Source organism: Eurytemora carolleeae, unplaced genomic scaffold (genome assembly GCF_000591075.1).
Source record: "Eurytemora carolleeae unplaced genomic scaffold, Eaff_2.0 scaffold373, whole genome shotgun sequence".
Classification (NCBI taxonomy): domain Eukaryota; kingdom Metazoa; phylum Arthropoda; class Copepoda; order Calanoida; family Temoridae; genus Eurytemora; species Eurytemora carolleeae.
The window spans coordinates 111,200-138,881 of record NW_019396273.1 but is presented as its reverse complement, the minus strand read 5'-3'; the positions used below and the strand labels follow the sequence as shown (position 1 = coordinate 138,881).

The 27,682-nt window shown below is 33.4% G+C and overlaps 2 protein-coding genes and 1 long non-coding RNA gene across 3 annotated transcripts; all 3 read right to left on the bottom strand.

The window, feature by feature from the left end:
- Positions 1-196: 196 nt before the first annotated feature.
- On the bottom strand, positions 197-21,091 carry LOC111699895 (dynein heavy chain 6, axonemal). Its single transcript, XM_023470653.1, has 15 exons — positions 21,005-21,091; positions 19,977-20,041; positions 19,383-19,481; positions 18,228-18,357; positions 17,047-17,154; positions 16,377-16,460; positions 16,040-16,207; positions 15,045-15,156; positions 13,814-13,950; positions 12,007-12,223; positions 3,889-11,951; positions 3,543-3,826; positions 1,790-1,904; positions 973-1,101; positions 197-438 (listed from the first exon to the last, which is right to left on the bottom strand). Exons 1-15 carry the CDS (start codon positions 21,089-21,091, stop codon positions 361-363), a joined length of 9,876 nt encoding a protein of 3,291 aa, XP_023326421.1. The 3' UTR covers positions 197-360.
- A 116-nt stretch (positions 21,092-21,207) lies between these two features.
- On the bottom strand, positions 21,208-21,955 carry LOC111699896 (uncharacterized). The gene is made up of 3 exons (XR_002764852.1): positions 21,884-21,955; positions 21,597-21,645; positions 21,208-21,270 (listed from the first exon to the last, which is right to left on the bottom strand). It is a non-coding gene; the product is annotated as an uncharacterized LOC111699896 (long non-coding RNA).
- A 2,561-nt stretch (positions 21,956-24,516) lies between these two features.
- LOC111699894 (uncharacterized) lies at positions 24,517-27,117 on the bottom strand. Its single transcript, XM_023470652.1, has 3 exons — positions 26,772-27,117; positions 25,865-25,953; positions 24,517-24,810 (listed from the first exon to the last, which is right to left on the bottom strand). The coding sequence occupies exons 1-3, from the start codon at positions 27,007-27,009 to the stop codon at positions 24,517-24,519; spliced, it is 621 nt and encodes a 206-aa protein (XP_023326420.1). The 5' UTR covers positions 27,010-27,117.
- Between the last annotated feature and the right edge of the window lie 565 nt (positions 27,118-27,682).

Here is a 27,682-nt window from a genome sequence, read left to right as displayed (position 1 = left end):
GGTGTAGACTACGTGAGCCCACCTAAGCAGTCTCAATTCTGGTAGAAAAATAAATTTCAGAAGAAAAATGTATTCCCCTGACTTTGCGGTTGGTTTGTCTCAATCTCCTGTATCAATTTATCAATCAGGGTTTAAAATCCTTCACGTCAACATCAATTTTTAACCAATTTATTTCAACATAAAAATGTGCAAAACAACAAAATACAAAATGTTTACAATACAAAATACTACTGTGTAATGTTGAAACTTTTTCACGAATTATTTTTTCTTTACGCTTTTATTCAGTTTCTGGCCAAATATCGAACTTTTTATGACTCCATCCGACAAATTTTTTATTCCAGAAATAGTATTTTCCTTTGTCTAGTCCATTAGCATGGATAAAAATTCGAGGATTTTTCTAAGATCCAATTTTATTAGATTTCCGCCAACCTTGCTTTCCTGAAATTTATGAAAATTTTAACAAATTAATTTAAATAAAAAAAAAAAATATCTGATACTTTCATTCATATTGTTGTTATTTATCTATTATTTTTAAGATTAAACCTCGATATTCTCTTTATCTGATGTTCTAAGAACTGTTATAATTTATCTATTAAAGATTATACCTCAATACTCTGTTTATCTAATGTTCTAAGAACTATATAATTTATCTATTAAAGATTATACCTCAATATTCTGTTTATCTAGTGTTCTAAGAACTATATAATTTACCTATTAAAGATTATACCTCAATATTCTGTTTATCTAGTGTTCTAGGAGCTGTTATAATTTATCTATTAAAGATTATACCTCGATATTCTGTTTATTTAGTGTTCTAAGAACTATATAATTTATCTATTAAAGATTATACCTCAATATTCTGTTTATCTAGTGTTCTAAGAACTATATAATTTATCTACTAAAGATTATTCCTCAATATTCTGTTTATCTAGTGTTCTAAGAACTATATAATTTATCTATTAAAGATTATACCTCAATATTCTGTTTATCTAGTGTTCTAAGAACTGTTGTAATTTGTCTGAGGAACTTTTCTATCTCTGTTGTCTCCTGTCCCCAATTTAAGAGTGCTGAACTAGTCTTGTTATGCACACCAACAAAAGCCTTAAAACAATAGTGAAATCATTTTATGTCCACGCACCTCTGATCCTTTAGTAAAAGTAAATTCAACTTAAAGTCTGACTGAGTCAACCTTGTTGCACCGGCAAGTCATATTGAGTTCTGCTTTATTTACACTATGTCCGAGTGATACAGTACAAACTGGGACCGGAAAGGTTGACCGAATTGCTAATCTGATTCTTTATGAAACAAGATTACCCACAAAGGATGAGACGTCAGATTTAAAGAGTTTAAGGTTGTTTTTAAGTCTCATCCTTTAAGATAACCCTGTATGATAATTTTTATTACCATTTTGTTATAAAACTAGGTTTTCAGGAGGCTTTCGTTAAAGATAACAGTTTAAGATTTTAAAGATTTTTTACGAGGTCCCGAACAAAATTTATCCCGATCGGTTTAACGATACTAGAGTAAAAAAAAATTTAAGCAGACAAACAAAATATCTACAGGGTTACACCCACATAGAATTCGACTTTGAGGACGACCTGAAACTTTTGTAAATAAGACGACCTGTAGGTTGAATTTAACCTCGGTCTTGAATACTACTTTTTATTGGCAAACTACATGAAAAAGAAAGAAGTTTACAAATAAACGAAACCAATGATAAAATATTGTAAAAATAAGTCCGTACAGTCGTCTCTGAAGTCTCATCCTTGTGGGTAACCCTGATGTATACCTTTGAAAACTCTTCTTCCAGTGCAAACTCAGATACAATTTCAGCAATTTCATTTAATATATCAAGTTCCTCAACCTGATATATTATAGAAGCCATTCGAGTCAGATAGTTGTACCTTGATAAAAACATCAATTTTAAATAAAAATCAAAGGAAAAATAAATTTCTTAATGGTTATGTTCGCGAAAAATAAAAAGGCTAACATCGAATTGAATTCGATATTGATTGCTTCTATTTTACCTTTTATCTGTTAGGTTTATAAGGAGAAAATGGTTAAAGAGAATATGTCTTATAACCAAGAGCGTAACCTCCATACAAATATACAGTGCTGCATTATTCCACTTAGTTTGTAAACAATTCAACTACAGGGTGTCCCATATCATATTAGATCGTTAATCGGTCAAAATCACGATTTTCGGGACTAGTCAGATAATTTAAAAAGATTGAATCATTTTGAAAAATTGAATAAGGCTAATATAAGAATTTTCTTTCAAAAAATGCTAGGTTTTTCGAGCAATATAGGTTTATTTTGGCGTTAAAACTAATCTAATATGATATAGGACGCTCTGTATATTAAAAACTAATCATTCAGATATTACAAGTTCACAACCTATGAAAGTGGAATTCATTTTGATGCACATAATATTTCATGATTTCATGATATTTCATAATATATTTTATTTTATATGATCCGAGTGTTACTTTTGAAAAAATTCATTCCTGAAATATATTTTGAGGTTTTTGATAACTAAGACGACATTTTCATATTTTCTAGGAATATTCGAAAATCCAGCGCCAGCTGCGAAGACAAAGTTTCAATAAAATATTAATCTAAAAACATTCTTATCCCTATATTTCCCTGATATTTAAACTTAGATTATTTGATCCAACAGAATTCATAGTTTGAAATATCTAAAGTGTACGCCATGGGGTTGTGGTATAGACTCAATTTTTTTTATTAGGGAACTCGGTAGAACCACAAGAATTCTCTTATTTTGGTTTAAAGTGGAGTAATTTAAGTTTTATAAATAAAAAAAAATTGGTTTTCAAGCATGTCAATTAGCTAGGAAGAAAAAGATTTAGCTGTTATCTTATAATGTCGTCCTGAGAACAGAAAATATATTTAACTTTCTGAAATTTGATAGAAACCCAGGGTTATTTTGAGCGATTATTTTTGCAAAAATTGTTTTAACAAATTTCTGAAATTTGGTAGAAACCCAGGGTTATTTTGAGCGATTATTTTTGCAAAAATTGTTTTAACAAATTTCTCAAATTTGATAGAAACCCAGGATTATTTTGACTAAAATTGTGATGATTTTAAACTGTTGAATCAGATTAACTAATTCCTATAATTTTGCAATCTACTTTTTGACTATTTGTTATTTCATGTTGGTAGACCATCAGCTTGCAACGGTTTAGGAATTTTAAAATAAGAGGATGAAGAGTGACCCTCTATCTAAAGAGGAGAATGCAAGATTCACAAAGAGATCTCTAAACCGCCATTTGAGATGATGATGAAGATACACTTGTTTTTAAACCTGAAAGATGATATTTTCCCAATGTGGTTACTTGATCAAAGCAACTTGCGGATTTATGCTGAGACAAGGGAGTAACTTAACACTTTTATAAGTAAATAAATGTCGATCATTACTCTGATAAAGGTTTAAGTGGTACCATTGTGAATCGGTTTATACAACTCTTTAGATAGAAGATGACTTTTGTTAACAGTTCCTTCAAGCTTTTTTGTATTATAACCTGGTATGTATATCTCTTCTCATAAACTTGGTGAACGTATCCAGAAGAAGTCTCAACTCTAGATCCGAGTAGTCCTCACATCTCTCCGTCTCTAGAACTTTCACATGGAAGAGTAGAACACAGGCTAGGAAGGATTTGTATCCAACTTTCTTCAGGTTTTCGTTGATATTAAACTCATCTGCGACAAGGTATAATAATGCTTCAACTCGGTCGATGGTGGTTGTTGGCAGATCTATATTCTGAAGTCGAAATTTTACCATTATAGAATAAGGCAGTGATTTCCCCTGCAAATATAAATCATTAAATGAAAGCCATGTTTTTAAAAAAAAAATGTTTGATTTTTTACCTTTGGAATTGTAGCATAGACCATGAAATTTTCATCAGTTTCAGGAATCTTAAGCTTTGCAAGTTCGTCAATTTGATTATGCAGTCCCTGCATGATCAATATGGTTTTGGAGTTTTTACAATCTTCAACCGTTTTATTGATCTCCTGGCTGTCCAGATGTTTGCCCATGACAAGAAGTCTGGGTTTGTTAGTTTTAGCATGAGCTGTAAGCTTACCGATCAGCCACCATGTATCAAGAGTTCCATTCTCCACTATGAGGATAGGTTCTGATTTGTCAGTAATCACATAAACTCTCTTGGTGAGATCTTCAACATCGAGGTAGACTCCAATACATCTTAGCTCAGATTCAATGAATGTTGTTATGGCAGAATAAATTGATTGCTTCTTTAAAAACCTGTCTTTTACAGCTTCTAAGAAGTGATTTAACCGTTTGGAAGGACCATCCTTCAAATCGTTTACACCCACTGCATCATCTTTTACAGAGTCAGTTTCTTCAAAGTTAGCAAAACATGATTTTACAATATTTTTCATTTCTGTTTTCTCTAGTTCTGATTCCCCTTCATGAACAACGTTTATGATAAAGACCAGAAGAAATTCTAGCTTGTGACTGGCATGTAGCCCATGTGTCACTAATAAGCTCAAGTCTTTCAGAACTTTTGGAAGGCATTCTTTTACTTTTATTTCGACCGTGGATATTCCAGGATCTATGCTTTTCCAATTCTTCTCCAGAATTTGAACAAAACTCTTCGTGGAGAAAAAATATATTGGATCCACTTCTTTGAACTTTTCCACTATCTTGTAGACTTCAGTTATCCCGTTGATCAAAGGAAGATACTTTATTCTCTTCTTCTCCAGCTCTTCAGATGCTTCATCAGCCTCTCTTTGGGCATTCATAGCATTAACAACACTCGCTTTCGCATCCGTAATTTTACTGATAAGGTCTTCATCTTCTAGCAGAGCATCTTGTGCTTTGTAAAGTAGCTTCAGAATAATATTTTTCTCCAGTTCAAATTTATCCTTTCTAAGAAATTGGTTATTTAAAAGAGCAAGTCTTTCTTTTTCTAGTTCCGGATTATCCAGGCTGATAACTTGCTTCAAAATATGAGATTTAAATAGTTCTGAGCTCATTTTGAAGTTCACAATTTTCAAAAATTCTTGTAGTTGTTTTCTGTGTTCCACACTTTCTGATCTAAGATAGAGCTTAAAGTTTTTGTGCACTGTGATCTCTGAAGACCCAACAAGAACTTTTAATTCTTTTTTCTTCTCCGGTATTCCTATTAGTCCCACAAATACTCTCAACCTTTCGTAGATCTCATATTGAATAAGCTTGTCAATTTCTTGAGGATAATCTTTGCTAAAATTATCAATGACAAAAATGTGCCCCTTGTTTAAAGACATTTTCAGGTTTTTCACCAAATTTGGATCATGGAGATCAACCTCAAATATCCTTGAGTTGCACTCTGCTTGATGAATCCATGCTTTAGCAAGATTATCAGGATCTTCAAAAAGAACCCATTTCTTGCTTTTCTGAACAATGAGACAATTTTCTTGATAGAAATCAAATGCTGGAAGTGTATCTGCTCTAAGATAATCAATGTTCAGAATTGGCTCAAATATATCTAAGATGCTGAGAGTGCTGATTGGAATCCTGTGTTCCTCACAGATGTCTCTCCAGGCATTGATAGCAAGAGCTCTTTCTTTGAATTCAAACTGACCTCCATAGGCAATAATCATGCCCCCAATTAAGCAATCGCCAGATAGGGTTTCTAACTGTCTATCAAGAATATGCATGTGTTCTTTCCATTTTCTGAGTTCTTCTTCCAAAGAATAGGCCAGTTTCTCTGCTCTTTCCAAGTTCCCTTGCAACTCATGAACATGGTTTTCAAGAGCAGTCTTCCGTTTCAGTTTTTCAACATGTGAGAGTTGAATATTAGTAATTGTTGTTTCAATGTGAGTGACACGATCTGTTTCCTTTCTCAGAGATGTCATTGCCTCTGCAAGCTCAGATTCCGCTTGCAGCAATTTAATTCGTTTGGGTTCTATAGTCTTGAACACTTTGGCATAGTAATCAATTGCCCTCACCCACATACACAATGAGCAACATGCTCTACTCACCTTTGCAACCTCATCAGGAACAAACTTTGGGTTCTCAATATATCTTCTTATCCGCTTTAGAACAGCATCTGATACATTATCTTTATCATATTCCACTAGTTGCTGAATTAAAGATGGCTCTGCCAGCAAATTTTTGGCAGTTGGCCAGTCTGGTTTAACTCCAAGAAGTATGCAAACAGCTTCCAAAACATTCAGAACCAGTTCTGGTACTTGCTTGAAACCTCTCATTTCTGCTATTTCTCCTTTGTCAATTGAATTGATGGCCTCCATAGAAGACTCCAAATGTGGGAGTGCCTGTTCTAGATTTTGATGAGTGTCTGCAGCAAGTTCCTCTGTTATTTCTGACTTGGCTCTTGCTTTTGCCTCTTTTTTCCTAAAGGTTTGACTTGCTTTCTCAAGATTCTGTTTTTCTTGTGTCAGCCTTTTAGTAAGCTGTTCTGCTTCTGCAATCAGTTTTTTAATCTCTGGTTCTTTAGATGTTGTTTCTGAGGTAAGCCTTGCAATATGCGCCTGTGCTTTGATTGCCTGCTCAATTCCAATCTCTAAGCTCTTTTTGCTCTCATTGAGCTCCTCTTCCATGTCCTTGTACATTTCTGGGAATAAAGCTGTAAACTCCAAATACTGTGAAGATGTTGTTGATTCATAAGTTTCACGACAGAATTGGTGTAGTTTTGAACAGCATTTAGCTATTTCATTTATAGGAAGGCTTATTTTAGGTTTCAGATCTTCAAACCTGTCTTGAGCTATAGCTGTCATTGTTTCATCTGACCATTGTTTGCAATGGATAAGAACACAGTTTCTCATGATAAATGGATAGTTCTGAACCATATCAAAGACACATTCCTGATCCTCCAAACAAAATACAAAATTAAGATTATGATTAACTTTCTCAACCAGTGCATTGTTCATCTCTTCATACTTAGCTTTGCTGAACAGGGACATAAAAGGATCTTCATGATCTGCATACAGCAAATCCTTCCTTTCATAATCATCAATCAAACTCCAACTAAAGCCATATGCTCTTATATCAGATATTGCAGCAAGAGCTTCATTGTTTGATGCATGTTCAGGTCCAACAATGATAATCATGTCTGCTTCATCTTTGCTGGCATCTAGTAAAGCATTTCTGAAGACCTCTTTCCATTCTTTATCCTCATCAATGGTAATTAGCTCCAATCCCATAAACAATGTTGCAAATCTGGCCATTGATCTTTTCCCAACTCCAGCTTCACCAATTAGGATGATATCTTGATCGGAATCCAAAGCACGAAGTAAGTTTATGAAATATTGTTTGTATTCTGGAGAAAACACAATCTTCTCATCATAACTAGAAAGGTTGAGTTTGCCCCTAATCTTAGGATATGCTTCTACTAAAATATCATCAAGCTGAGCATTTTCAATAAAATGCATTTCTTTTATCTCAGACTGAGATTCATCATCGGAACATTCTTCATCATCAATTTTAAACATCAAAATGAATTTTTTATCAAACTCTTTAATCTTTTCACTTGGTACATTGAAGAGTCTTTTAAAGTGACCTTCATGAATGTCAATGTAAGCCTTCCTGAGATGATCATTGACTAAACAATCCTGAAGCTCAGCAGTAAGCTCAAGATGGATGAGTTGAAGCAAGGTTTCTTCATTGGTAACTCTGTCTGGGTGAGCTTTTAGGATTCCTCTGAAACATCTCATGATGTTGTGACGAGTAAAGAGACTTGACACTTTTTGGGCATCTTTATAAATGGACACGATAAGCTTTGCTGCCAGTTTACTCAATCCTTCTTGATCAATCATTAGAATTTGCTCAAAGAATGATGCAAATTGAAATTCATAGATATCTTCAAGCTCCTGGTAATCTTCATCTAGAGAAACAACAGCTGTGGCTGAGACCAATGATTGAAGACTGGAGGGAGGATCAGCTGATATTGTTGATGAAGACTCTATACAAACTGTGATATCAGAAAGAGTAATCCATCTTTTCTGAAAAGATAGATAGATGTTTCTATTTTCACAAAGTGATCTGGCAAGCTCCAGGTGATGTACATTATTACAATCAACATTGTAGAGGACAAGTAATATCTTGTACGGTTTGATTCTTCGTTTCATTGCTTCAACAATAAGCTCCTCAACCTGACTAGCTGTAGTAGATGCTGTCATATAAAATTCAACCTGATCCTTGAATATTATTTTGTAGTTCTGATCCACAACCTTCTTCAATATGGTAGATTTACCACACCCTGATGGTCCTATCAGCAAACAGTGTCTGTTGTGAAGAATGTTCTGAAGTATAAGATATATTGCAATCTCTTGACTTTCAACACTAACATAGCCAGTTTCAGTTTTTTCTCTCCGGTGAAGGAACTTAATTTCCTCCCAAGTGTTGATTGAACCATCCTGATTAATCCGGCCATGCACAAAATCCCAATCAATCTGTATATTGAAGTACCCAGAGGACTCAACTTCATCTCGGAGAAGTTCTACAAATTTTGTTCTATCAGCCTGGCTAATATATCCAGAAAAAGACCAGACTAGAGTGTACATATAGATTCTTACAACATTGTACTCATTCATTTCACATTTCATCCACTCCAGTTGTCCATTGAAAAACTTCAGAATAGAGACTGTTGCAGATATAAATCGAGGTGCTAGTTTGCTGGGGAAATTTCTTTGAAGAATGTCCAAAGATTTACATAACAGGATATGAAATTTCTTTAGATGTTTTTGGACAATTTCCTTTACCTCATCTTCCATTTTTAAAAGGGTCAAATCATCTATCCAGGTTTGGAAGAGCTTTATGGAGATTTCCATTTTCTTATTTGGTATTGAGATTAATGTTACTTGTTCAGATATATTATCTGGCAACTCAGATTCTAGATCAGTTACTTCAAAGATAAAATTCAGATTTGAAGATAATGTTGCATATTCTCCATTCTCCAGCAGCATATACGGAGAATCTGGAGCAATTGTCTCCAAACAGCTTCTAAACTCAACATCCAAAGCACCACAAAAATGGATGGTACCGCCATTTTCCCCAATGTCATTCAGAAAAGAGCCTAGAATTTTTGAAACTGAATAGTGGTTAGTACCTGGCACAAGATACTTTGCTCCATAGGACAAAGGGTAAATTCTGATGGTTTCCTTTCCCTGCTTTTCTTTATGCTCCAAAACTTTGCTGATATGGTAAGTTTTACCAACTCCCTGCTCTTCACCAACAACTGCAATGAATCGATGATTATTATAAGCACTGTAGATTTGTAAACTAGCTGATAGTAAACAGTCATCTGTATCCACATCAAAACTTCCTGGAGCACTTGCAGGAACTTTTAATTCTGGAACATAAGCTTGACATATTTTGGCAATGAAAGTAAAATTGTCATTCATTTCAAATTCAGAGAGCTTAATAAAAGTATTAATGATATCAAGCTGATCAATACTTTCAGTACTAAATATAGCCTTCATCATCCTATTAAAAATTCCATGGATATTTACTTCAATACAATCATTGACAATGTTTTGAAGAGTATCTAACATGTTGGTGTTGCTTGTTCCTTTCTGAAGTAAAACATATTTCAGAACTGTTCTTTCATCCTGTTCTTCAAAAGTAACAGGTCGACCAAAGAATTTAAGATTTCCCATAATATGTTCATTACTCATGATCATCTGACAAGTTGGGAGCTGTTTAACATCCTTGCCATTGAAAATAAATGTTTTACTTCCAAATATCCTAGCATTTCTTAACCTTTGCATGATCTGAAATATCTTGGTAAGATCATGCTGATCTACAGAATCTAAATTCTTCAGATTTATCCAAGACCCACTCATGCTTGATCCAACTAAGTGTTGCTGTATTTTGAGAGTCATATTTGGGTTGTTACAAAGAATGGTTTTCATATTCGTACCAAAAACCTTTGAAAGTTTGTTCAATGTGTGCATTTCTGAAGCATCAATGATCAAGTTGTATTTTAAGGCCATTTTAAAGGCCAATGCTGGATTTCCACCAATAACTGTTGGTTGAAAAATTGGTGAGAGTCCTACATACTCATATCCGTACCTGAACACATCATTGTCAATCTGAATGAGAACCTCATTATTTTCATCATCCCAAACATATCTTATTATTTCTTCCTGACGATCATCCTCCCAGTTATCTAGGTATTCGACCCAATACATGATATGCTGAACTTTTGCAATTGCTCTCAACTTTTCCAGACCAGACATGCTCATAATGTTATCATTTAACTTGACAAGCTTTTTAGTTAATCTTTTTTTCATGTTATGAACATCCATAATAACTTCTGAGATTCCTTTCCGACTTAAGCTCAATAGCTCTTCACACCACATATAATGAGCAATAATTGCTGTAACTTGATAAGGGTACTTGTGATCATCCAGGACATCTTCAAACAATTTTCTTCTTAGTTTAGATTTTGCCTTGAGTTCTCTGCAGAGAAAGATAAGAGTCGTTTTCATAAAGTGATCAAGAAATTTTATCCATTCGTCAATTTGTCCCCTGGCTTTGAAAACTCTGTGAAACTTAACATATTCTCCTTCTGAAGATTTAAATCCACTTAAAAGAGGATTGTATCTGTGGATAACCTTGTATTCGTCCTCTTCTTGTTCCTCATTGAAAACTAATTCATCAACATTTTTAAACATTTTTCTGATGTAAGGCTCAATCTTTTTGATGTCATTCGAGGCTTCTCGGTAGAGAGTGATCATTTCTTTGTCACTTATGAAGTAGAGGCGTGGACACATTGCTCTTTTTGGATCCAGTAAGTTATCCATAAACTTGTAGAAATCCAGGAATTTATCATCAAGATCATCAAGGGTCTGAGACACGGTTTCATCCGTAAGTGCTTTAATAATATCTGAATTTTGGGTCACTTTCTCCAAAACCCCTTTAAACTCTAAACTTATCTCCATGTAGGTATTATAAAGTTCAAGCTGATGCCATTTTATATCATTAGTGGTAGCAACAGGTTCAAGATCCAGCCAAAATCCTTGAATTATATCCAACCTTTCCAGGGAGGTTTCCATCATATCAAGCTTTTCACTCCACTCCATGATCTGGGGTCTGAGTGTAGCACTGTGCATGGAGTTTCCAATGACTTTAATGATTTCAATGCTTTCTTCAATCATTATCCAAATAGGGGCAAAATCTGCAATAACATTGCAACCCATTTTATTCATGGTAGTCAATGAACATTCATGCCACTTTTTTTCTAGGTGATTTAGAAGGTCTTCAAGCTTCCCTTCAGCTTTTGCTTTATCACACACAACTTTGATTTCCTCTTCCTTTTCAAACACTCCCCTGTCTTCAATAAACTCAAGGGTAACACCTCGTGAAATATCATCACCAGCTATTTCCTCTATTTTCAGCCAATGTCTTTGTTTCAGTTGCGGGTTCCTTAGATAGGTTATGCAAGGAATCTTTGATTTAAAACTGTAAACCTTGTTTGTCAACAATGTAAGAACCTCATTCGGTTCATCCTTGGCTTTTAATTCTGCAAGAGTGTCACTAAACTTCATAATAGTTGTGACAAAATCATCAACTGAAAGAAGATTAAAGTCCATTGCTAGAATGTTTTGAGACCACGCCTCCCATTTCTCCATGGAATCCCAAAGGAGATTCAGATGATAGATATTAAATTCAGCGCTATCAATTTCCCAGAACTCATTGCGAGGAAAGTCAAATTGTTCTTCGTAGCTTTGAAGGGTTTCAGCTTTCTTTTTTACTACATCAATGGAAGACTGAATCTTCTCTATGGTTTGAATAACTTCATCATATGTTGACTCTGGGTCAAGAAGAGTAGGACTTTCAATTTCTTGAGTTATATTCAAAATAGAATCTTTCAAAATAGAAACTTCATTCGCCAATTCTTCTTTGAACTTTTCCAAAAGAGAAAATTTGTTAGCTTTCTTAGTTTCCGTTGAAGAAGTAAGTCCATCTAAAAAATTATAATCAAAAAATCTGTTTATAACGATTTTAATGTTTTGACTTACCGAGCTGGGTTTTAATTGTGGTGAGTAGTCCCATATCCTCAGCTGTTAAAGGAATTAGGTATTGACCCATCAGTGTGAAAAGATGATCTACGAATCTAATCCGTTCACGTAGATCTCCAATACTAGCATCCATTGACTCAAGTAATTCTAGATTTTTAACAAAATCCTGTGATGATTTTGGTTCAACGTCTAATTGAGATTTGTTCTTTTGACATTCCTAGAAAGAAAAAAATAATTTAAGTAATTGAGTCTTTGCCACAAACTCTACTTTTCTTATCCCTATATCTTTGGATTCCAATGTCGTAGACCTTAGATATTTCAAACTATGAATTCTGTTAGATCAAATAAAGTAAGTTTGAAATATCAAACATTTGCGAGATTGAATTTTAAAGATATATGGATTATAAATTCAGAGTTTGTGGCAAAGAATCAATTCCTTTCTATAGTTTTTGAAAGGGAAATTAGTTACTTGACACAAACTTCACATTAATGTCATTTGTATTTCATGTTATTATTAAGCAAATACTATTACCAGTGTAAATTGAAAATATGTTTATTTAAGGAACTGTCAGCGTAATTTTAAGTCAACCTCCATGCAAAGATGGCAATGCCCGATTCACTACAGTTCCCTTTATCTGGTGAATAGTGTAAAAGATACTTTCTAGGTTGAAAAGTATCTAATTCTTACAAATTAGTAGAAACACATATTACACAAGTAACTTATAAAGAGGCACCACAACATAAAACAGTTTTAAAATTAGAAACATTGATATATAATACCTGCTTGAACGGAAAAGGTCACGTTAAATTACACTTACCGTCCATTTAATGATTACGTGTCTGAGTAAACACTACATTAATGCTGGGTATCATGTTCAAAAAAATATTTAAAATCAGAAAATGAGTTTTTCTATTCCACGATCCTCGATATGAATTTTGTTTTGATTTAAAAATAGTCTAACAACAACAACACACTATTTCGATTCGAAAATCAAAATTTGAGGCAAGTGCTCTATTTCTTTAGTTTCTTTTACCTTTAAAATACTTTCCATTTTCTGTTTTGCAATTCTTGGAAGAGTTGAGTATAACTTCTCAATACAACTAAATAATTGTAAATGATAAATCCTAGAATTTTGATTAATTTTTCTATTTTTTTTACCTATTAATGACAGGAAGAGCTTTATTCTTGAGCAGAGCAAAGTTTATTTTGAAAATACCAACTGCAACTGTATCCACAATATTCTATAATAAAAGTTTATATAATTTTGATAAAAGATAGATGATTTAGTAGATTAAGTTGAATCTATAAGCACCATTAAAACTCTTTGTTTGAAACACATTACAAGAATAATAACTGACAAAAACAATAATTCTTGTCGAAAAAAAACTTTTTAGAGGTTTTAATATTTATTCCTTCCGTTCTAAATCTTTATAAATGCCATTTAAATAACATACATATTGTTAAGCCAACATGCATCAAATTTTGTTCTTTTTTTAGAATTATTTCTTAAATTTAGATATAAAGGGATGTTGGGCGCAACTAGACATTTATAGAGTTCTATTTCTGATTTACACAGGTACCCTTTAAACATTGTCTGACCAACTCATAATTTATCTTTCTTAAAATAATGTGCCAGGAAACTAGAATGTCAGTTTTCAGGTAGAAAATTAAGGATATCTTCGTAATCCTTGCCAGGCAAAGGTCTAAAAATTACCGATGTGAATTTAATTTGTAAATCTAAAAATGAAGGATCATGTAAACTTACGTCTACAGTTCCTTTACAGACTTAAAAGTCATAAAACCTACCCTAGTTCGCTCTCGTTGGTTCTTGAAGTCTGCTAGAAGAGTATTATAGAATTCTACATCTGCCTTGCTAGACATTATACTCTCTAGATCTGTAGTTTCATTCCGCTTATAGTTCATCTTTATATCATCAAACTCCTCTATAATATGATAATATTATAGTTCATCTTTATATCATCAAACTCCTTTATAATATTATAATATTATAGTTCATCTTTATATCATCAAACTCCTCTATAATATTACAATATTATAGTTCATCTTTATATCATCAAACTCCTCTATAATATTACAATATTTTAGTTCATCTTTATATCATCAAACTCCTCTATAATATTACAATATTAAAGTGCATATTTATATCATAAAACTCCTCTATAATATTACAATATTACTAGCTGAATCGATTTTTGAAAAAAATGTCGAGATTTTTTGTAGCCTATTTCACCCCCTGGCCATAGTTTTTTGTGGTACCTCGTGTGACCCTAGGGAAGGTTTATGGGTGATCGAATTTTAAAAAATCTGCCTTAAAATTTGTTTTGATAAAATCCGCGAATGTTTTATTCTTACAATGTACACAAAGAGAAAATGACTAGTATTACAATATTGCATTTAATAGCTATCATGTCAGAGATTATCTAAATAGTATCTCCCATGTCCACTTATACCTAAATGACTAGCTTTCATATCAAATATTACCTAAGTGAGTATGCTACCATATCAAATATTACCTAAATGAGTATATTCCCATGACGAATATTACCTAAATCAGTATGCTACCATGTTAAATATTACCTAAATGAGTATGCTACCATGTTAAATATTACCTAAATGAGTATGCTACCATATCAAATATTATCTAAATGAGTATGCAACCATGTTAGATATTACCTAAATGAGAAGTTCCTATGTCGAATATTGCCTAAATGAGTAACTCCCATGTCGAATATTATCTAAATGAGTATGTTCCTATGTCGAATATTACCTAAATGAGTAGTTCCCATGTCGAATATTACCTAAATGAGTAGTTCCCATGTCAAATATTGCCTAAATGAGTAGTTCCCATGTCGAATATTACCTAAATAAGTAGCTCCTATGTCGAATATTACCTAACTGAGTAGCTCCCATGTCGAATATTACCTAAATGAGTAGCTCCCATGTCGAATATTACCTAAATGAGTATGTTCCTAAGTCGAATATTACCTAAATGAGTAGCTCCTATGTCGAATATTACCTAAATGAGCAGCTCCCATGTCGAAGGATTGTTGAAGAGTTGTTGATATTTGTATAATCTGGTTTCTACTTGTAATATCATTGTCCAGAATATGGCGTAGAGAGGGTCCATGCTGAATACAAGGAAAATCAATCAAATAATATTTGGATTACAACTATGTCACGATCAATATTAGAATAAGGACTTTCTGGGAACAACGTATTTCCAAGTGACCCTATATTTAAAAGCTCGTCTACCCGATTCAAAACACTACTATTTTGGACCATTTATCTGATAAAAAATGAAGAAAATATCGTCTTCTTCTATTTTGAAGAGAGATAAAATTCGTCAATTTCATTCTTTATCTCTGCTATTTCATTCTGCATCTCTGCTACATATATCTGTAAATTATTAATTCTTACGTAGAAAAACAAGTACAGGGTTACCCAAAAAGAATGAGAATTCAGAGACGACTTTACGGACGTTAAAATCTCAGTTTCCTTGTATTCATGATTCGCTGCGACTGTAAACTTCATTCTTTCCTTTTTAAATCATGAAATAAGCCATTAAAAGACTACATTAAAGAGACTCATCTAAGCCTGGGAATAGTCATATTTAAAGAGTTTCAGGTCGTCTTTACAGTCTCATCCTTTGTGAATAACTCTGTATATCCATTAGCTTTGTTCAGACAAAGGCCGGAAGAGAACCACTGTATAACTTTTTAAGTAAAAGGTTATTTGAAATTACGGCAAAAATTATTTAATTTATTAGCACAATTACGTGAAAAATAGCTGACAAGGGTTTCGACACAATCTTGGAAGGTATCATACAAATTTTATTGCCACATTGTTTTAAAATTTATTCGCAATTAGATTACCTTTTAAAATGCTTAAATAAAAGCACGTTTTTCATTGATTAAAATTAGCATTTTTGATAATTGAATTTGCACTGCATCTTGCTTAACAAAAATGTTCAAACAAAAACTTTCACAAAACGTGAGAAAGGCCCTTTATTACCTTGAAAACCGGATCCTCCTGCCTGCCGTACAGTACAGGTCTAGTGAACGGATAAAAAACCGGATCCATGACAAGTGGTTTTATACACAACAATGTTTCCTCTAGTTTAGCCACTACACCCTCCATACCGTGCTCGAAATCCATCTTGTTCGGACTGAAACTCATTCCCTAAAAGTACAAGGTTAACTACAAAACAGATTTATGCATTACTGCTGCAGAAAGAACAGATGAATCATCAGAATTAAACACTTTAAAAGCAAGAAAAATGACGATATATCTAAACATTATTGGCCAGCTTAAGGCTTAGAATTCCCATGTTTATTAGGACACCCTGTACCTTATGGTTTAGGACGACATGAGTAACGAAGAGAGGAGGAGGTCCAGAGTTCCCAGCTATATCACCAGATACGCCACTCCGTCCCTTCAAAGCAAAAACAAATTTAGGAGAATTGGCTCGAATTTTTTAATGTTCTGGAAATGGGTTTACCGGGCAAACAAACTAAATTGAAAATCACTGGACAATTAATTGAAGGTTTAGCTGGGATTTAAAATCATTCTAGATGTACGAATTTGCGTATAAATGTTCAGCTACATTTAAAAAATAAATTTATTTCCATTTTATTTTATAACAAGGCTATAGCTTATTAATTTTTGTGGCTTTCCTTTTTAAAATAATTCTAGCTGAAGTGCCCGGCGTTGCCCGTGGGATTTTTTTCAACAAATTTATTTTTAAAAAAAAATTACAATTTTTTAGGAAAAAATTGCGACTTTTGAAAAAAAAATTATAATTTTTTAGCCTATGTTACCCCTGGGGTACTTAAAGGTTCCCTCAAAAAATATCATTCCATTCCGTCTAGCCGTTTGGCCAAGTTATAGCTGACATAAATATACATACACCCTAATATATGTATATGAGCGAAGAGCTTTATTAAATAGATTAATCATTAACTTTTGTGATTTTTCTTTTTAAATGATATTAAATCATTAATAATTATGATTTTCCGAACCTGTAGTTTTTTCTTTTTTCCTTGTTTTGCTTTCAGTTTAGCTTCTTCAGCCCCAGCCAGTCGGTAAAGGATAGAGTCTTGGATAGTCGTCATAGAGTTCAATACTAGCTAGAAGTATAAGATAGTGTCTTGGATAGTCGTCATAGAGTTCAATACTAGCTAGAAGTATAGGATAGAGTCTTGGATAGTCGTCATAGAGTTCAATACTAGCTAGAAGTATAAGATAGTGTCTTGAATAGTCATCATAGAGTTCAATACTAGCTAGAAGTATAGGATAGAGTCTTGGATAGTCGTCATAGAGTTCAATACTAGCTATAAGTATAGGATAGAGTCTTGGATAGTTGTCATAGAGTTCAATACTAGCTAGAAGTATAGAATAGAGTCTTAAATAGTCGTCATAGAGTTCAATACTAGCTAGAAGTATAGAATAGAGTCTTGGATAGTCATCATAGAGTTCAATACTAGCTAGAAGTATAGAATAGAGTCTTAAATAGTCGTCATAGAGTTCAATACTAGCTAGAAGTATAGGATAGTGTCTTGGATAGTTGTCATAGAGTTCAATACTAGCTAGAAGTATAGGATAGAGTCTTGGATAGTTGTCATAGAGTTCAATACTAGCTAGAAGTATTACAGTTGAACATAACATGAATATCTAAAAAAAAAACGGAATATAAGCATTAATATCTGATAAAGGACGGAAATAACCATGATTTGATTTAGGACGGATATAAGCATGGATACCATGATATAAGACGAATATAAGCATGAATATCTGATATTGGACGGATATAAACATAAATACCAAATATATGACAGACTTAAGCATGAATGCATGATATAGGACGGATATAAACATGAATACCTGATATGACAGATTTAAGCATGTATACCTGATAAAGGACGGATATAAGCATATGACGGATATAAACATGAATACCTGATATGACAGATTTAAGCATGAATACCTGATAAAGGACGGATATAAGCATAAATATCTTATATAGGACTGATAAAAGCATGAATGCATGATATAGGAAGGCTATAAATATGAATACCTGATAAAGGACGGATATAAGCATGAATATCTGATATAGGACGGATATAAGCATGAATATCTGATATAGGACGGATAAAATCATGAATGTCTAATAAAGGAGGGATATAATGCATACAATTAATACCTTATGCAGGACTGATATGAGCATAAGATCAATACTCATGATATAGCAGGCTAGTCTATAACAATCTGTCCTCTTCTTGGCCTGCTCAATGAAAGAAACCTTCTTTCTCCCATCTCCGTTCCGCTTTGAACTGTTAAATGAAATATTTAGTTTTTTAGTAAAATATTTAGTTTTAGAAAAATCATTCCAAATGATTCAAGTTCGCGACTAAAGCCTGCGTTTCGATTAACTCAATGTTTATTGTTCCTTTGTAGTTAAACGTTCTTCTACCTGATTAAAGAGTTATTATCTGATTTACTCCGGGTGTATAGTTCCTACATAGTTAAACCCTATACCTGATTAAAGAACTGTTCTCTGATATACTCCGGGTGTATAGTTCCTGCATAGTAAAACCCTATACCTGATAAAAGAACTGTTCTCTGATATACTCCAGTGTATAGTTCCTGCATAGTTAAACCTATACCTGATTAAAGAACTGTTCTCTGATATACTCCGGGTCTATAGTTCCTACATAGTTAAACCCTATACCTGATTAAAGAACTGTTCTCTGATATACTCCGGGTCTATAGTTCCTGCACATAGTTAAACCCTATACTTGATAAAAGAACTGTTCTCTGATATACTCCAGTGTATAGTTCCTGCATAGTTATACCCAATACCTGATTAAAGAACTGTTCTCTGATATACTCCGGGTTGCAGTTCCTACATAGTTAAACCCTTTACCTGATTAAAGAACTGTTCTCTGAAATACTCCGGGTCTATAGTTCCTACATAGTTAAACCCTATACCTGATTAAAGAACTGTTCTCTGATTTACTCCGGGTTTATAAATCCTGCATAGTTAAACCCTATACCTGACTAAAGAACAGTTTCTGATATACTCGAAGTGTATAATTCTTACATTTTTAAACCCTATACCTGATTAAAGAACTGTTCTCTGATATACTCCGGGTCTATAGTTCCTACATAGTTAAACCCTATACATATACTCCGGGTTTATAAATCCTACATAGTTAAGCCCTATACCTGATTAAAGAACTGTTTTTTGATATACTCGAAGTGTATAGTTCCTACATAGTTAAACCCTATACCTGATTAAATAACTTTTTTTTGATATACTCGAAGTGTATAGTTCCTACATAGTTAAACCCTATACCTGATTAAAGAACTGTTCTCTGATTTACTTCGGTTCTGTAGTTCCTCTAGCTCAGTTTCATATTTATCTGCACAGAAACCTGCTGCCTGGAAGGTGGACCTTAGAAAAGTAATATTTTATAGAAAATAGATTTGCAATGCGTAAGGTAGATATTATAGATGCGTCTTGCATTTATATTTTATTTTGTTAAAATAATTCTAAATCACCAAACTTCATGTATTTTAAACAATCTTCAAAAAGACCACAAACTTTTAACATATTTCCAACCTGATTTTCAAAATATGAAATCTGCTGGATAAAGTTCAAAATTTTAATTTTAAATATTTACAGAGATATAGGGAATAGAAAATTAAAATTTATGATAAGTTTGCAGTTCATTTTTTATTGAATTAACTAAAGTTCGAAGAATATAATTTAAATTCTTAAAGGAATTGAGTCTTGGCCTCAAATTCTTATTTTCTAATCCCTATATCTTTGCAACCCAATGTGGGAAATTCATAGTTTGAAATATCTATGTAATGTAAAGATTAAAAAATCAGATGATTTTGTGGCAAAGACTCAACTCCTTTATGAATATTTTCTCTAATAACCTACTTGCAAGCTGCTAGGACTCTATCCCTGATAATGTTCCTAAAATCCAGGAGCTTTGTATCCAGCGCCTAACAGTTATACATTCATACTTGAAAAAAAACACTGAACTAACATTAGAAATAGATCCTACCTCGAGCTAACCCGAACAGAAAAGAGTAAAAGAGAAAAGGCGAAAAAATATGATCACGTTTAAATTTGCAATTCAAAACCAAAGCACCAATATGGACTTAAATCTTGTAAATATAACTGAAAGGAGAAAAGTTAAATAAATTGCGAATTTAGGAAAAAGGGGAAAGTAGATGCTAATTGTCTGTTAAAAGGACAGTTTGCGTAAATTCAAATGATTCTGCACGCAAAGATGGCAACGCCCGATTTACAAGGATACCCTCAAAATATTTGTCTGATCAAGTAGTATAAAATAGATATCCATGTTCATTAGCGGTTTCTCTGCGAAATTAACAACTAGCTGAAGGGCCCAGTGTTGCCCGTAGAAAAAAAAAATTTGAAAAAAAATAATTAACACACCCCGACCACCAATGAGTGTCCACAAAAAATTTCAGCCCATTCGGTCCAGACGTTTGGCCTGCTATGGGCAACATATACATATAAATATAAATGTCTTGTTTTATTATATATATGAAGAAACTCACAGTAAATAAGAAAATTTGAGTCAGGAAAACGACTGTTTCTTCCACATTTTTGATCAGATTTGGTTTCAAGGGTACCGTTGTAAATCGGGCATTGCCATCTCTTTATGGAGAGTCATCTGAAATTACGCTTACAGTTCCTTTAAACAAAGAGCTGAAACCTTCGCGCTGATTATTCCATAATTGAACAGTTATTCTGGGATCAAGTAGTGGTTAATATCTTTTGCCGTCCGGAGGAATTAATTAAATGTATGTTTATGCATGTTTATGTATGTTTATGTATGTCTATGCATGTTTATATATGTTTATGCATGTTTATGCATTTTTATGCATGTTTATGAATGTTTATGCATGTTTATGTATGTATTCCTGAATCCTATCCGCTTGTTCATTGATAAACTCTGGAAGAGTGTAGGTTCGGTTTACTCCAACATCTATCATACCCATCTCCGATATAGAGGATAATACCATCTAGAAATAGAAAGAACCTTGCAAATTCTAAAAAATGCGACAAAAATATCTCCCACCCCCTGCCCCATTTACTTACCTGAATCTCCCCCCCTCTCCCCTTCCCCCAATTATTTTACCTGAATCTGTAGATATTGATTGCTAAGTTCTGAACAACTTATAAAATGTGTCTCAATGAGTGCCTGAAAAAGAACAGTTGTCAGCAAAAAGCCATCAAAAAGTAAAGAAGTACTTTTCTATCTATCTATCTATTTATCTATCTATCTATCTATCTATCTATCTATCTATCTATCTATCTATCTATCTATCTATTTATCTATCTATCTATCTATCTATCTATCTATCTATCTATCTATCTATCTATCTATCTATATATCTATCTATCTATCTATCTATCTATCTATCTATATCTATCTATCTATATCTATCTATCTATATATCTATCTATCTATATATCTATCTATCTATCTATCTATCTATCTATCTATATCTATCTATCTACCTATACCTGACGTGCTTTTTTAAACTTTTGTCGACTCAAGGCATTTCTCCAGCATCTACACCAAAAAGGGAAAGTAAGAAAAGCTATTTTTTAATAATGCTTTTTTCTTTTATAATTATATTTTTTGATACAAATGATAACTTCATGATTTCTATATTATAATGTGAGAGCCAAATACTTTTTACAAAAGACTATACAAATTAGTAAAGAAAGTAGATAAAGCTAAAACAGAATTTGTGTTGATACTATTTTATATTTTCATTCTTTAATTTTTTTTTCTGTCAAACATTTACCTGAACGCTTTCCATTTTCTAAACCAAAAAAATGTTTTTATTTTTGTCAGAGCAGTATATATCTTCTCTTCTTCTAACCAACTAAACAAAAGATTTTCAAATATACATATTTCAAGCTTTGACTAAATATCAAAGGTTGACAACAAATGCATTATTAGTAAGTTAGCTTGGCTAAATGCAAGATCGTCGTAAGGTTGGTTGTAATATTTCATGAAAACACAATTTGTGTAAATTGGATTGAAGTAGATGCCGACCATGTTCTTTGTACCTTATCTCTTTATTGTAATCAAAGATATACTGTCCATGATCTGTGTGCTATGTTCTTTGTACCTTATCTCTTTATTGTAATCAAAGATATACTGTCCATGATCTGTGTGCTATGTTCTTTGTACCTTATCTCTTTATTGTAATCAAAGATATACTGTCCATGATCTGTGTGCTATGTACTATGTACTTTATCTCTTTATTGTAATCAAAGATGTACTGTCCATGAACTGTGTGCTATGTACTATGTACTTTATCTCTTTATTGTAATCAAAGAAATACTGTCCATGAACTGTGTACTTTGTACTATGTACTTTATCTCTTTAATGTAATAAAAGAAATACTGTCCATGAACTGTGCACTATGTACCATCTAACGTACCTCTTTATAGTAATAAAAGAAATACCGTCCATGAACTGAGTGAGTCCATCTGGACTTAAAGTATAGAATTTATTCTTTCTGCTCAGGATTTTGCTGGAGACAATCTAGAAATTAATATTTTTATCATTTCTTCAAATACAAATGAATGGTGTAGTTTAAAGGAGTTGAGTTTTTGCAACAAACTCTGATTTTCTAATCTTTATATCTTTGTAATCCAATGTAGTAGACCTTAGATATTTAAAACTATGAATACTTATAGATAAAATAATCTAAGTTTGAAATATCAAAGGTTTGCACGATCAGGTTGCAAAGATATTGGGATCAGAAGATTTGAGTTTGTGGCAAAAACTCAATTCCTTTGTTTAAATAATTTTTTTGAAAATACAGGTTTCTAAAAGAAAAGTGAAAAAATATGCAAAATTATGCAGAAATAGAAAACATTGATTTTTACTCACTACATAACATATTTATCATTTCAGTTATTACGTAATCATCGAATCCTTCAACATATAAATTATTCATTCTAGGTATTTAAAAGTTCTTGTAAAACCGGAACTTTCCATTCATGTTCCAATGGGACATCAAAATATTTCATTTGTTTCTTAACTAACATTTAATTAAGATCCGAAGGATTTACAGAACAATCATTTGCAATGAAAAATAAATTTCTGCCAAGAACTGTGTTGAGGTAATTTTTACATGAATTAGAAAGAAATCTAATGCAAAGCTTAGAACTTGCTTCAATAGTCTCATAGAAAGACACACATCTGCTAGCTAACATAGTTTTTACATGTAAACATTGTGAAATACTTTCAATCAAGTACCTATGCGTATCTCTAGGTAAATTAAAAAGAATTCTAATAGCAGTATTCCATGCTGTATACAATTTTGAAACACATTGGGAACTCAAGTCCCAAATACTAGATCCATGCACACAGTTTTCATCAGGTTGGATTACTCCGTATCCTGGTGTACCTGGTATCTGTATGGATGGTAGGATGGGTTGGATTACTCCGTATCCTGGTGTACCTGGTATCTGTATGGATGGTAGGACGGGTTGGATTGCTCCGTATCTTGGTGTACCTGGTATCTGTATGGATGGTAGGATGGGTTGGATTACTCCATATCCTCATATAACTGATATCTTTACGGATGGTATGATGGGTTGAAATACTCAGTATCCTGGCATGCCTGGTATCTGTATGGATTGTAGGACGGGTCTGATAATTTTTGCATAACTTTATATACTCGTGTATCCGGAATCTGATGTGTTGGTAGGTTGAGTTGGATTAAACCATATACTGCGATGGTGTATCAAGTATCTGTATGTATTATATGGTTGGATAGAATCACACCCACTCCAAGTACATATACCTGTGTCTCAAATACTAAAAGACAGCTTATGCAATAAAAATTGGAAATTAAGTCACTATCTTTAATGTGTTAACTTTGGACACTTTACTCTGTATCCGACTCGTTGGAAGGACGGGTTAGATTTCTCTGTATCTTGGTGTACAAGGTATCTGTATGGATGGTAGGACGGATTGGATTGCTCCGTATCCTGGTGTACCTGGTATCTGTATGGATGGTAGGATGGGTTAGATTTCTCTGTATCTTGGTGTACAAGGTATCTGTATGGATGGTAGGACGGGTTGGATTACTCCGTATCCTGGTGTACCTGGTATCTGTATGGATGGTAGGATGGGTTGGATTACTCCGTATCCTGGTGTACCTGGTATCTGTATGGATGGTACAACAGGTTGGATTACTCCGTATCTGGTGTACCTGGTATCTGTATGGATGGTAGGATGGGTTGGATTACTCCGTATCTGGTGTACCTGGTATCTGTATAGATGGTGCAACGGGTTGGATTACTCCGTATCTCGTGTACCTGGTACCTGAATTAATAGCAGGATGGGTTGGATTACTCCGCATCTGGTGTACCTGGTATCTGTACGGATGGTAGGACGGGTTAGATTAGTCCGTAATTAGGTGTACTTTGGATGGTAGGTTGGATTACACTGTATCCTGATGTACCTGATAGAGGTATGGATGGTAGGACGGGTAGGACTACTTAGTATCCTGGAGTGCCTGGTATCTGTATGGATGGTAAGACGGGTTGGATTGCTCCGTATCTGGTGTACCTGATATCTATATGGATGGTAGGACGGATTGGATTGCTCCGTAGCCTGATGTACCTGATATCTATATGGATGGTAGGACGGGTTGGATTGCTCCGTATCATTGATAAGATAGATGCAGCATAGTTTCCCCCATCTCACCTAGAATATTAGCATACCCTGAGCTTAGACCAGCTTTACCACCAAAATTTAATCAAAGATAACTGTTCTGGAAACAGAAGAATCTTTAAAACCAACATGTTTTTTTTATAAACTCGACATATTTTAGAAATATGCTTGTAAACAAAATCTAAGTTTTATCTCTTACGAACTCTAACGACGTATAATTTTACAGGGACATTACGTGAAATATTATTAAAAGGGATTGTTATTGATATTTCAAGTGACCTTACATTTAAAGAGGAGCGTGCCTGAGTCCCATCAGTGCCTCTAAAACCCTTATCTGATCAATGATGTGAAAGATAATGTCGTTTTTCTTGCTTGAATAGTGTTTAATTCTGACAATTTCCACCATTTTTTTCCTGCGCAAATCACTTTACACAGAAACTACAATTAAAAATAATCAACTTTCAAGATTGTTGGTATCTCATATATACAACGTTTTTAGGGATACGGTTGTGAATCGAACATGCCTGCCACAAAATGGAAGAAAAAATTCGCCGAAAATTTCGCGTTACGTTCGTGGAAGAAAATAGCGAAATTTCGCGAAAAAGTTTGCGAAATACAAAAGAAAATTTTGTGAAATTTCGCCTTTCTTTGCCACAAACTAACATTTTCAAATCCCTATATCTATGCAACCTGATGTTGTAAACCTTTGATATTTTAAACTTCAAAGTCTACGAGATTGGGTTGCAATAATATAAGGGATTAGAAAATTAGCGTTTGTGGCAAAAACTCGAATCCTTTCATACGTTTTTCTTTTTATTCAGTACAACCGTTTGGAGCATCAAAACTAAATGTTTTGTTATATATAAAAATAAAAAGATCCGCAGACAAAAATTTTTTTAGTTGTTGTCTTAGGCACTGATCACTTGCCACATACTCAACTTTTCAAAACGTATATCTTTGCAGCCTTATGTCGTAGATTTTAGAGATTTCAAACTATGAATTCAATTCAAATAAGAATTGAAATATTAGAGTTTGAGACAAATAATCAGTTTCACTGTTTGGATATATGGTGGGTTGTATCCTATACCTGTATCCAGGTCGCCAAGAAGCTTGGTTCTAATCCTCTAATCCCGAGCAGTTCACTAGATGCTTCTTTAATCTCCTCATTTACCCCAGCTAAAATTAACTTTACGTACAGCACTGTAATCTTGCCAGGGTAAATTTGTTGCATTAAACGTGGTGGGTCGACCCTACAGTCCAAAATGGACGGTACGACTAGCTAAACATACAGTACATGTTGTACTGGCTCAGATAATGAATTTTTAACAGTGGCGTGATCAGGCTACCTATAAATGATGACGACTAGAAACTCTTAAAAATAACGTTCTGAAGGATAAAATACCAAATTATTGGCAAAGACTGATGGAATTTTGAAACTCAAGAAACAATTGAACCAAGAAAGGAAGAAAATGAGAGTATTGATTCCGTGCAGTCGTCTTTAAACTTTAATCCTTCCTTCTCCTTCCTTATGAATAACTCGGTGAACAATAATTTAATTAAACTTTTCAATACTTTAATAAAGAAATGGAGTCTTTGAAATAAACTAAATTTTCAAATCCATTTATCTATTATCTATCCTTGCAACATAGTAGTATAACCCTTTAATATTTCAAACTAAGAAATTGAAATTTGAAATATCTAATTTGAATGCAAAGATATAGTGATGGGAAAATCTGAGTTTGTGACAAAGACTCAATACTTTAAAAATAGTTCGTTGCTTTGAAACTTCCTTTTTTGTTGTTGACATTTTACAACACAAATAGAACATTTAAATCCAGTCACAGGCTAGACCTTCGGAAAATTATGATTGATTTCATTTCGAAATGCCTTTTTATTAACAAAAATGTCTTTTAATTGATGCATGCAAAGTTTTTCCTGAGCTAGATAAATCGAAAATTTAATCAAGATGATGAAAAAAATTAATGTTTTATTACCTAGCGTTGGTAATTTAAATTCACTGTTTGTACTGACGTCCTTGCTCAACTGAGATTTAATACTAGTTCTTCTTACTCCGGTCTTCTTTATAACACTGATCGTCTCAGAAGAAACATTTCTCGTAATCTTTTCAGCTCCCTTTGTCGTCTTCTTCTTGTATCTCAACTTTAATCTCTCCAAGTCTGGATCTCGTTTAAGAAGACAAAGCGGAAACGCATTTTCCCGGCGGTCCGCCATCTTAATTCTGAAACCAAATGGACCGCTACGCCGCCATTTTGAAAACTATCTGAAGTATACAAACAACATATTTAACCTCAAATAATGCTTACCTTTAATCTAAAAATATTTGCCAAGATGAATGGCCTATTATGTCTGGTATACTCTGGAGAATGTTGAATTTATTGATTGTGTTGGGGCACTACTACTGTATTCTGTTTGATCAATTTCTCAAGTATAGGATTTATACAGCGTGCAGAACTCGCAGAATAGAAGGGATATTTATATACATAACTGTATTCGTAATATTAAGACCTCATGGTTCAGTGACATGCATTGCTCTCTGTAAGACAATTCTAAGTCAACCTTGTTTTTTCAATTGATGAAACTTTCAGAGCAGTCTGGATCTATGTTTACTGTGCACTATAAGTGTGATAGGGCTATAGGGGGTATAATGGACACGGACAGCCTGATTTCAATTTTAGAACGGAAAATTAATGAATTCACATCATAGTTTATATATAAATAAATATTGAAAAGGTATCCACGTGATTTATTTAAAGAACTAGATAAAGGGTTAATGAGAAGTTTAAATCTTCAAATCTTGACATAAGCTCAAATCAACGAGGTTACAGTGTATAAAGTGATGATGTACGCTAATCCTCTACTAATTTTATAGGCCATAAACTATACC